This window comes from Phallusia mammillata, chromosome 8, assembly GCF_965637545.1.
Source record: "Phallusia mammillata chromosome 8, kaPhaMamm4.hap1.1, whole genome shotgun sequence".
NCBI lineage: Eukaryota > Metazoa > Chordata > Ascidiacea > Phlebobranchia > Ascidiidae > Phallusia > Phallusia mammillata.
Window position 1 is genome coordinate 6,748,501 of NC_137259.1, and position 12,031 is coordinate 6,760,531.

General features: G+C 37.3%; 1 protein-coding gene and 1 long non-coding RNA gene across 2 annotated transcripts; both read left to right on the plus strand.

The window, feature by feature from the left end:
* The first annotated feature begins 1,305 nt into the window (after positions 1-1,305).
* On the plus strand, positions 1,306-2,114 carry LOC145204684 (carbohydrate sulfotransferase 1-like). The gene is made up of 2 exons (XM_080077277.1): positions 1,306-1,475; positions 1,703-2,114. Exons 1-2 carry the CDS (start codon positions 1,306-1,308, stop codon positions 2,112-2,114), a joined length of 582 nt encoding a protein of 193 aa, XP_079933403.1.
* Positions 2,115-7,715: 5,601 nt separating this feature from the next.
* Positions 7,716-11,095, plus strand: LOC145205490 (uncharacterized). Its single transcript, XR_013853673.1, has 2 exons — positions 7,716-9,788; positions 10,139-11,095. It is a non-coding gene; the product is annotated as an uncharacterized LOC145205490 (long non-coding RNA).
* The last annotated feature ends 936 nt before the right edge of the window (positions 11,096-12,031 follow it).

A 12,031-nucleotide genomic window follows, 5' to 3' on the forward strand; every position in this document is an offset into this window, starting at 1 on the left:
CAACCAGTAAGCAAATTTGAACAACATATAATGTATTTCTGTTATCGAATCGAGTAATTAAGAAATCCTTCAGTAAGATATTTAAGATATTGATTGTTAATTTGTAACAAAAGCTGTTTAAAACCAGGGCTTTTTGTAAAGAAGCTGTTGCTCTCAGATATACTGTACCACAACCAAATCCTTTGCAGCAGTTTATTATTTATGCTCGATTTTGAATGAACATTTGTTTTGCAACTTGCAGACATGGTTACAGAATCAGGTCATAAATTCATTACAAAAAACTTAAAAACTGGAGTTTGTTTAAAAATAATGCGTTTCACGGAAAGTGGTATTGTTTCTGCTTAAGGTTTGACATGCAAATTGTTTTAAAGGTGTCAGGCTACTGGAGTTTGTTTTTCGGCTTGTGACAAATGTGCAGCCTTTATCTACCGAGACGCTCATCTTTGTCGTCCCACGCAGACTAATGGTTGTCAAGTGGAAGATTTTCTGAACGGTGTATCGGAGCACGCAAAAACCGTCAAACTGTTGGCTTTCAAGGTAGGGTTTACAAACCAGCAGGCGGCGTTGTAAGTCGGGCAAGGTGTTTCGACTAGGGTTTACGTTCGGGTTTCTGAATAACACGGGCCTGATCAAGGACTTTACACTCGGTTATATATATTTGTTCCGCAATTTCAGCTTTGCAACTAAATCAGCTTAATTTTTGGCTAGAAAAGGGTTTAAGAAGAAAGTTTGGGTTTAAGATTTATAAGATACTTTCGGGTTCCGGCCTAAATTTCAAGACCGCTTATTAAACGTTGGTGTAAAGTGCTATCAATTCCGTTTAAGGCAGGGCTCGCGAACCTTTTTTCTACTTCGGACCGTTTTTGAAACTGAAATTTTATCGCGAACCGACCTTCAAAAAACTACAAATATTTAGCAGTGAAAACGCCGAAATTAGTTTATCATCCCCGGGGTACGTGTAGAAGCATTTAACCTGAAAAAGTATACGGCCCGGTAACGCACTCCTCGGCCCGGCGTGTGCCGGAAATATATAGCGCCGAGCAAAATTTGGACGCAACAATTATGCGAGTTGTATATAATCTTTATGATGTGCTACCACGGGTTCATCAGCTAAATTAAAATCTGCAAAAGCAAAAGGATTATACCTGTAACCAAGTATGTAATTGTAAAAGATATAGATGAACAATAGCTCCTTATACGACTTATAAGCTTGGTACCCACACTTTAAATTGCTGCAAGCTAAAATTTTGACAAATGCGGCTAGAATAAGGTCAGGCCCGAACCAATCCTGTTATATTTTCTAACATGGAATTGCAGGTTTGTTATTTGTGCGACCCGAAATGGATCGAGCCAATTCTGAAAAATCCTGCTTACGACGTCAAAATTGTGCATCTTGTCCGAGATCCGCGAGCCATCATCAAATCAAAGATCAGCTATGCACACACTCCGGCCACAATCGACATAAACCAAGTCAGGTAAGATCGAAGGCTGTAGTAATACAAATTTATAACGTTTAATTTAACCTATAAATCTGCAACGAATAATTAAATTTTCATAAAATGCGAAAGTTGACCAAAACCTTCTCTTTTTCTCGCTTCTTAAGGTTCAAACTTGTGCCGCTATCTTCCACTAGCTTATTTTTGTGCAATTTTGTCGCTACGTTTTCTTTCACCAAGTAAACTTAACTCAACTTGTTTTACAGGGGAATGACAACAATGACCTGCCAACATATCGAAACAATGACAAAATACGTGGACGCCAATCTAGCGCATGACAAGAGCAAATACTTCAGAATCCGACATGAAGATTTTTCACTGGACACAATCGCTTGGACTAAAAAAATCTATGATTTTGTTGGACTACAGATGACAACACAAATACAAAACTGGATTATTTCGGCAACTTCAGCAAAGAACCTAAAAAACCTGTCCAATAAAAACCAATTTGGTACTAAAAGGAACTCAGCAGAGGTTGTAGTGAGTTGGCGGAAGCAACTATTGTTTGAACAAATCGAAGTTGTACAGAATAATTGTCAATATTACATGATGAGCTCTAACTACAGAGCTTTCGACGACGATGTCACTGTTCGAAACCTTGACGAGGCGAGTTTTTAGTAAGGGCAGCTTGAAACATGCGCTTACATATTTTCACGTTCAATGCGAGCAATTCGGCAACTTTATTCGCTATGTTCTTAAAAGTAAAATACAAAAATTAATCGACAGTCATGAAGGCTTTCGTTGGCCACCTTTAAATAATTCTATGACAGGTGTAATTGTGTTCAAAACCAAATTTTGCATTTTTTGCTTTTTCAAAGCGGAATAAACTGTACTTTTGTGGCAACGATGTCGCAAAACCATCCGAAAATTGTTGATCAATCATTATTGGAAGCAAAAACAGAATACTGCCAAAGGTTTGATTAAAAAGTGAGCAGAAAACCATAAATAGGCGAAAGACATAGGTCTATACTCTATAGCAGGGCTACTCAAATGGCGGACCGCGGTCCATATACGGACCTTTGAGGCGTTGCATGTGGACCTCGACAGTTTTTTGATGACGGCAACATATTATGGACCATCATTTGTGCGTTAATTACCTAAACATCGCTATGCAGAGGTAGTTTTTAACTGGGGTCCGCATAGCGATTGAGCTGCGAGGAGTCTTGTCAAAATCTTATGTGATTTCAGATTGTCCAACTGTTACGAAAAAAAATGGATTATTCAACTTTACAATTGAAAGTGTCCGGACCTATGGTAATTTTTACCATTTCTATCTGTACTTTGACAAAACTAATTAAGTAGCCCTTTGCTCTTGTGTGAGTAAAGCGATACATTTAATACGACAAAAAGGTTACAAAACGTCGAAAGCGAAGATCAACAAGCCCATTGCGTCACCAAGTGGCAAAAACCAAAAACTAATCCAACCGGACGAAGCCGCCAATCACCAGAATAATAGTGTAACAATATTTCTCAAAACATTAGATTAGAGTATAAATATAAATTTAAGAGTATAAATAATTTGATAGCTATTTTGTTCACGAGATTTGTTGTACTGAAGAAATTATGAATATATATTTATTACCTAATTTGTTAAAAAATGCAAACTAAGATTGGTTTGATAGCCAGATGCAGTAAACAGAACAACCAGTTTGGGCTCGCGGGCCATAGGTTCCCGAACCCCGATATATACATAGGCTACATGAAACTGATCGGGTCTCGCACAGATTGATGCCTCAACTTCAAACCATTTGAAACAAAAAATATATCGACAGTAGGCTATGACATGAATAGCAATTGCAACAAAATACCAAACGTTATAGATTTAAACTTGGTCGCTATATACGATTTATTACACGTTGCTACCAAAGAATTGAAAGTCGGGTCTCGTTTGGGCTATTTTTTTATGAAAACGGACCTGACTTTAAACTCGACCTGACTTCACTTTGTGCGGCAATTTCTTTAATTTTCGGTTTCGTTTTGGGAGAGATTGGCTCCACTTTGTGCTATCGCAAAGTAATTAAATATGCTAAGCAAGTCATTGTCTGTCAGCATTGCCAAAAACGCCAAAGTACAGATTTAAATGCAGAAATGTTATCAACAGAAACAAAGTTCAGCTATGCCTACCCTGAAAGGCGCATCTCAAAAGTGACAAACGGCGTCCTGCCTGCGAGATTGAAGTTTAACTGAAAAGGTGGCAATTTTATACCTCGTGGAAAACATGTTTATTTAAGCAAGCACTTTGTGCAATATTCGTAAGTTTGACGCAGTAAATCAACATGAGGGCGCAAAAAATCCAGTATTAAAACCTCATAAACATTACATTGCACAGATTTACAATGTTTTGGTAATATCATTAACTGACCACCATCAATTGACAGCCCCTTCCCTTCTCGATCAGAGGATATCCACCATGGCAAAATATTTGAATTGATACGCTAAGAACTTGACAAAAGGTTTGACTTTGTTGTCTACGTTGTTTAATAAGTATCATCTAACGTGTTTTCATAAAGTGGACTCTAGCGTCACCATGCGCAAATGAAAACAAATCCTTTTTTTGGTTTTGGACCCTGTTATACGACATTTTATGTTGGAGAAAGGCTAAGGAAAAGTTATAGTGCAAAGAGTGCATTAACGGTGTACCGATATTAGGCGCTGAGACGTTGTGTTCAACACGATTTTAAGTAACGCCGTGAACTTCTATAGTGCCATATGTTTGATCGTGCTGGAAATAGCAGAGTGCTATTGAAAACAATATGGTGGTTCTGTTAATGGAGCAATGAAAATGTCCCATGCGACACCGAAGTGCGAGGGCAGGGTATTAGAATTTACACCACATCACACATCTAACGAGCAATAACTGTCTTCAACATGTCTAATTAGCCACGATAAAAATGAAACCGTTAATTTTTGTGTTTTTTCCAGGTAGATTGCAATACTTTCTTTATCGTATTATTTTTTTGCAATCAGACAAAAGCAATGCCGCGAAAACATTTTTGTCAACAAAATAAAAAAGGATTTTGCTTTGTTTCCACGCGTTTTACTAAGCAAGTAAGTACGATTAAGTATACTAAATACAAGTACGGATTTGTTAAGTATTAACTTGTGGTCGCAAATTATGTTCAATACCTGAAAAACGCACTGTGAAGTTGAAATGTGAGAGTCAATGTTGATCCAAGCGGTGTAAAAACGACGTTCCAGTCTATTAGTTCAAATTTGGTGTGTTTTTGAAACCTTGGTTTTGCCTGATCAGAAAGGGTGTGGCATTAATGAACGCAGTCAACTATGCAAGCAAATAAATTAAAACTTTTATAACAGCAAAATAAGAAAGTAGGTAGGTCTTTACCAAATTAAACCGTTTAGCTCAGAACCTTGAAAAGTTGGGAGAGACATTGATATAGTTTTTCCATCATTTCATGTAGCTATTTCTGCTTTGCAGCTAATTTAAAGATTTTAACCGATATTGACCAGTAACTGACCAGTAACTTTGCACGCTACAGTTGACTAAAATTTACAGTTGGCCTGTGAAAATCGTTTAAATTTATGCTAAACCTTTCATGTTTTACACCCGATAAATCTTTCTCTGGCATTGGTTTCGTTTTCCATCTTTTAATGTAGTTGTTTCAGCTTTTCATTGGAGCTAATTTAAAGCTTTTTAACAGATAACAGAAGTAGTTCAAAAACGAGTTGTCTTGTCAGAAACAAAAAAGCCAGTATATTAGTGTAAAACATAACGTTTCGACAGCAACTAGTGTCATTCTCAAATGGCATCTAGCGGTAAAAACGTCACGTTTTGTACTAATATACTGGTTTGTTTGTTTCCGGTTGGGATTTTTAAAACGTGAATTGTGTACCTGAGTTGTCTTGCATTTTAGGAAGAACATAAAGGGACTGTAAAACGACGCAATATTTTTTTTCAGTTGTTAATTCTTGGTAGTAACTTATGAGAAGGACTACCTTTCAGTATGAGAAGGACTACCTTGCTTGTGGTATGTGGTTTGTCCTTAGCTTTTCTTGTATTTTGGATTCAAAGAGGGTTTCCTACAACACCTATGACGTAAGTAAAATAAATAGAATTAGTTACTTGTGGTAAAATAGTTATGTTTACAAAGAGGTAAGTTTAAATGTTGCTTAAAGCAAACAAGGGATTTTAACTGAATAAGGGGGGTTTCAACCAGAAAAAAATCCACAAAAGGTAAAGGGAAGAATTATGAAATTTTGTTGATGCATTGAACAATGATTAATTAATATTATTTCAAAAGAAAACAAGTAATCTCTAAATAAAGAATACTAGAGCCTAGACAGTTTGCTAAAAGTTTAGTTTGTCATCTTTATGCAATAATATTATTGCACTTTTCGCAAACTAAATTTCTGGTCAGGGGTTGGCTTTAGGCAAAGAAGTTCATAAAATAACATAGGAAAGTGGTCAATCTGCTTAATCGTACCAGTCGGAGTAGCCTTGGTGTCTCGGTGTGAATCAAACTTCAAAACTTTTTTTTGCAGAAAGACAGTGGTTCCCGTCGCTGAGCAGAAGGATTTACAGTTAAAAACAAACAGTCATTCTCCACATTAAACGTCACTCAAAAATATAAGAAAACCGAGCCCAACTTCAAAAACTGGTATTAAGCCCCCCAGGCTAGTTATCATTCTGGCACAAACTCGTTCAGGTTCAAGCTTTCTGGGGGAGATTTTTAACCAACATCATGATGTGCAGTATTTTTACGAGCCTCTTTACCCGTTCGGAAGATGCCCTCGCACTGAGAGTAGGGACCTCATCGATTATTTCTACAGTGTTCTGCGGTACGACTTCAACGCAACCAGGAAGATCTATAAAAAGGCCTTTTCAATTTCACAACGTATAGACAACCAGTAAGTACATTTCAACCACATTCTATGCATTTTTTTTATTAAATTGGGCATGTCTTCAACAAAGTAAACTGGTGTCCGAACACCTGATACCTTACAGGGCTATTTCAACCAGTGAGATCTGTTGAATTTGCACTAAATAAGCCTAATTACCTGCATTACCTGTTAAACTGCAAAAATATGTAGCATTCGAAATGTGGCACTAAACTTCTTTGTTACCTAAATTAAGGCAATGATAATTACAAAGATATTGATTGTAAATTGGTAACAAAAGCTGTTTAAAACCAGACAGTTTATGAAAAAGCTATTGGTCTTAGGTATACTGTAATACAACGAAAGCTTTTCACCATTTTATGGTTATTTTGACTGAAAATTTATTTTCATGTGCAACTTGTTTTAAAGGTGTCAAGCTACAGGAGTTTGTTTTTCGGCTTGTGACAAATGTGCAGCCTTCATCCACCGAGACGCTCATCTTTGTCGTCCAACGCGGGCTAATGGTTGTAAAGTGGAAGATTTTCTGAACGGTGTATCGGAGCACGCAAAAACTGTCAAACTATTGGCTTTCAAGGTATAGGGTTTAGAAACCAGCAGGCGGTTGTACATCGGGCCAGGATTTAAGGGTCGGGTTTACGTACGGGATTCTTAATAACACTGACCTTCAGGGGCGGCTCGTGCTAGGGTGCTGCAGCACCCCCTAGATTGTTTTACTTGATACACCTACTATTATGTTACAATAATATTCATCACAACATGTTTGTTTTTTGGGTTGAGCAATATAAATATCGCCAATTTAATTTTCAAAAAATAATCAATTATTGTATTTGGACCATTAAGCTGTCTATGGCGGGTCTGTGCGCTTCACAGCACCCAGTTTTATGACGTTTGCAGCTGTGCGCATGCGCATTTGGAAAAGCTGCATGCTAGTCAAAATGGGAGACAGGGTGCTTTGGCTCGCGCAGCACCACCCGTGACTTAGCGCTAGTTTTGTTGTCTGCTCTGCGTCCATTGTGTGCCAAAGCAAAACCTGTGTATCATATTCTTAAGTTCGAGAATGAGTGAAGTAGTTCATTTTCAAGATTTAGATTTATTTTAGAGGTAACTTCAAGCGGGGTTTTCCAGTGATTATTTCATTAAAATGTGCAAAGAAAAATGGGATAAAACACCTTTTATTCCAAATATGCCAGACAGGAATAAACATCAACACAGTTTTAATTTTAAATGGGACCCAAGAAAAATGGCTATGAAGCTAAATGACTTGAACATCCTCCAGAAGATATACCACTGAGGCATAAAAAGCTGGTCTGAAATGAAAATGTTTCTGTAGATCTGATGTGTATGATGATCTTGGAGAATAATTAAGATGACGTTTTGACAAACAAAATAAATAAACTGACAAACAACAAGAAGGATGCAAACTTTTTTAAAAGACCACAATGAACTCAAAAAGACTTGCACCTGCAGTACTTGGAAAAACAGTTTCTTAGTCATCATTGAACATTCAAGCAGAAAGTCATCAATTATTTTGCCTAAAATATATCTCTACGATTCATTTCAGTTGCAAAAGACAAGCATAAGGCTTAGGGTTGTTTAGATTGAAGTAAATTTGGAAAATATGGAGTTTTGTTCTGTATAAAAGAGAGTGTTATTACAGAAGTTGCAACAGTTTTATAAGCTATTTTTCAAAAAAATGAAGCAGAAAATGCCAGTGGAGAAACTGAAAGTCTACACACAAAACTAAATGACTGAAGTAAATTTACTTCTTAACATGTTTAAATCTACTGAAGAAAAGTCCAAAGTGCCGAAGAAAATTTATAGTTGTTAACTTTAAGCTTAACATTGTGGGGGCGACTGTTAGTTTGCGCACATGGCCCGTCGCGACTGTAGACTGAAGGCCATGTGTGTTCCCGCTGTTCAGTGTGTTCCCAGTTCTGACTCCAGAGTATAGAGTAGAGTTCACTCCAGTGCATAGAGTGTTTTATTAAACGAAACGCAAAACCTTATATAGCACAAAACACGTGGTACGAAATTCAGCAGGGAACACTAAATCACATTTGCAAACACACGGCTGGAAACACAAGCTTCCTGATTCCGTAACAAAGGGAAATTGCGACGGTCTAATCCCCAACGCACAAACACGAAATTTAGGACACATAAAAATACGCTATGCGTTTAAATAACTTATGGCTTTGGGTAATTATAAAAGTTCATTATGTTAAATCTAATGCTTTCGCATGTCAACCACTACAACATCTATTGCTAAATTTGAGTGGCTACTATTTGCACTGTTTTATTTGCACATTTGTTGAAAATGTAAGCTGTGATTATAACTTACCTAAATAAAACATGACCAAACTAATGGCTGAATGGAAAGTTTCTCTTTCCGACCTTCTTTTTTTGATTAGTGTTTTTTTTCATTTTTTTTTTGTTTCGCATATTTACAACCGCTACTACGTTTCAAGCCTGTGTGGCGTGTTTTTCGTGCTACATTATCACTTCGTGTTGTTGAAATTGGTCCGTCGTCGTGTAAGTAAACAAAAAACACAAACGATACCGTCTGTTGTTTCGACTCATGTTGATTAATGCGTGACGAAAATTACGTCACAATGGATCGATCAGCTGTCAGTTCACATTACTTTTTTTATTTTTCTAGAATCTAGAATAACATTTACCACCTAGGAACGTGGCTTTTCTATATATTGGCAGTCCTTATGTTATATTAAGACTAAAAACTAGGAGCAGCACCCGCAGTATATTTAGGCACGAGCCGCCACTGCTGACCTTATCAAGGCCCGATTTCACACTCGACCTTATATATTTGTGCCGCAATTTCAGCAACTTTCGGTACTAGTTTTGGCTAAATTTTGGTTAGGAAAGGGTTTAAGATTTGTAAGGTACTTTCGAATTCGGGCCTAAATTTCAGGACCACTTATAAAACTTTGGTGTAAAGTGTCAACAATTCCGTATGGGAAATATATAGCGCCGAGAAAAAATCTTTATAATGTGCTACCACGCGTGCATCAGCTAAACCAAAATCTGCAAAAGCAAAAGGATTATGCCTGTAACCAAGTATGTAATTGTGAAAGATATAGATTAAAATCAGCTGATTACACGACTTGTAGGCATGCTACCGACACTTTAAAGCTAAAACTACGACAAATGCGGCTAGAATAAGATCATGCCCGAACCAAGCCTGTTATATATTCGAACGTCAGACCGAACCCGACCATAAAAGCGCCAATCGATTTACAACTCAGTAAACATCGAATTTCAGGTTTGTTACTTGTGCGACCCGAAATGGATCGAGCCTATTCCGAAAAACCCTGCTTACGACGTCAAAATTGTGCATCTTGTCCGCGACCCGCGAGCCATCATCAAGTCAAAGATCAGCCTTAAACACACACCGAACACAATCCACATAAACGAAGTCAGGTAGGATTAAAGGATGTAGTTATGCCATTATCCAACGTTTGACTTACAATAAGGGCCTATAATAACACAGTTTTAAACCTTGAATTTTCGGAAAAGGCGAAATTTGACCAAATTGTTTAGTTAGAATGGTACTAAAACAGATACAGCTACTTTCAACTGGTGCCGCTTACAATAATGATGTAGCTGCACCACGTTTAGCCATTATCCACAAATCATGACTTTCACTTTTTATCGTTTCTTCACGTTTAAACACGCGCCGCTATCTCCGGTTGGCTTAATATTACGGTGCAATTGCGCCACTATATTTTTTTCACCAAGCAAACAAAACTTAACTCAACTTGTGTTTGCAGAGGAATGACAACCAAGACCTGTGAACAGGTCGAAACAATGACAAAATACGTCGACACCAATCTAGCGCATGACAAGAGCAAATACTTCAGAATTCGACATGAGGATTTTGCACTGGACACAGTTGCTTGGACTCAAAAAATCTACGATTTTGTTGGACTACAGATGACAACACAAATACAAAACTGGACTATTTCGGCAACTTCAGCAAAGAACCTAAAAAACCTGTCCAATAAAAACAAATTTGGTACCAAAAGGAACTCAGCAGAGGTTGTAGTAAGTTGGCGGAAGCAACTATTGTTCGAACAAATCGAAGTTGTACAGGATAATTGTCAATATTACATGATGAGCTCTAACTACAGAGCATTCGACGACGAAGCCACTGTCCGAAACCTTGACGAGCCGAGTTTTTAATGTGAGAAGCTTACAGCATGTGTATTATATTAACTGGTTCAAAGCCAGTGATTGGCAACTTTATTCTCCATGTTCCTTAAAGTAAAATAAACAAATTAATTGATGACCATGAAGGCTTTCATGTTTGTTCGCCTTAAATACTGTAAGAAATGTTCGTAAAATTTACTGACAAAAGCCGTTTGTTTTTCTGTCAATACCGTAGACAATATTTACCAATTTTGCTGTAAATTTGCCTTTTTTCACGGGGTTCGAACCCAGAACATTCCCGGGGACGAATCCCGATCAGGGTTTTTATCTCTATATATTGCGCTGATCAATAGCATTGCAGTACGCCAACACGTGATGTTAATGTGGTGCATGCTACTGCCTGCTGTTGCCAAAAGACAAGAGACTGTTGTTTGTTGTCCAGCACAGCTAGTCATGCGATTAATTTTAGGTTTTGCTTTCTGTGCGATAAAACCTAAAATCGAAACAAGATCATCGTGTTTAGAAACCAGTGCGATTATTGGCGCCAAATAAAACATATTTGCAGACAGCTGTTAAAATGTTTTGTATTGCACTTTTCCAAGTCTTAGTATTGTAAGTTAAATGGAAACGAAATTTATTTGCGTTGAGCACATGTGAAAGGGAATTTAATGCTATCAATGAAATCAAGCATGAAAAAGAACATATGCAAAAGAGGCAGTGATGGCACCGGTTCAGCCGCACCGGTTCTATAGAACCGTCTTACGAAATTTTATGAGATCAGCGAACCGGTTAGCATTACTGGTTACTATCAATGAACGTTTTGTAACAGAACCGGCTGAAAAATATGACTGTTGTAAAAGGACAGACTGACAAAAAATTTGAATTCAACCACTGAAAGGGTTATGAAGTTAAGTGTCCGGATGTCCAATGTGAGTTTTCATACACTGTTGTGTCATATTTTTTTATCTCATTCAAGTCGCTGTCACACTTCTAGTCTCAGTTCCAGTTTGAATAATTTAACTCACAGGTTTGAAGAATGTGCAAAGACAACGTTTTAAGTGTTCCACGGCAAGTTGCTGAGGTAAACGCACAAATATCTATGCCATTTCCTTTTGAAACTGCTCTGAGACAACAAGCTCTTTTATTGAGAACTGTATAAACGAAGTTTATTCTAGTCCTGCTGTCAGGAGGGAAGTTGTCAAATTAACTGTTAAATAATTATTTTTTTTTAAATTTTGAACATACGAAACGACCTGGAAGAAAAAACCTCGAAGTTGTTGCTTTTATCAAAAGGTATTCAAAATCATTTGAGGATAGCATTGACGGGGATAGAATTGGAAATGGAATCGATGATGTGCCAGTGCCACCAATCAGTTGGTATATAAAGTAGAAAACGAAACAAGGAAGGATAGGAAGTGGATGAAAGAATTTAAACTTGCAAAAGTAAAGCCTTAAGATGTATCCCACAAAAAAGGATCTAAAATTAGTTTTTTACCAGCACTTGCATGCAGAAT

Bases quoted from the DNA above. Each gene is read 5' to 3' on its own strand.
- LOC145204684 (XM_080077277.1), top strand. From the start codon at position 1,306: ATGGAATTGCAGGTTTGTTATTTGTGCGACCCGAAATGGATCGAGCCA. The intron at 1,476-1,702 runs GTAAGATCGAAG...CTTGTTTTACAG, and splicing joins ATCGACATAAACCAAGTCAG to GGGAATGACAACAATGACCT.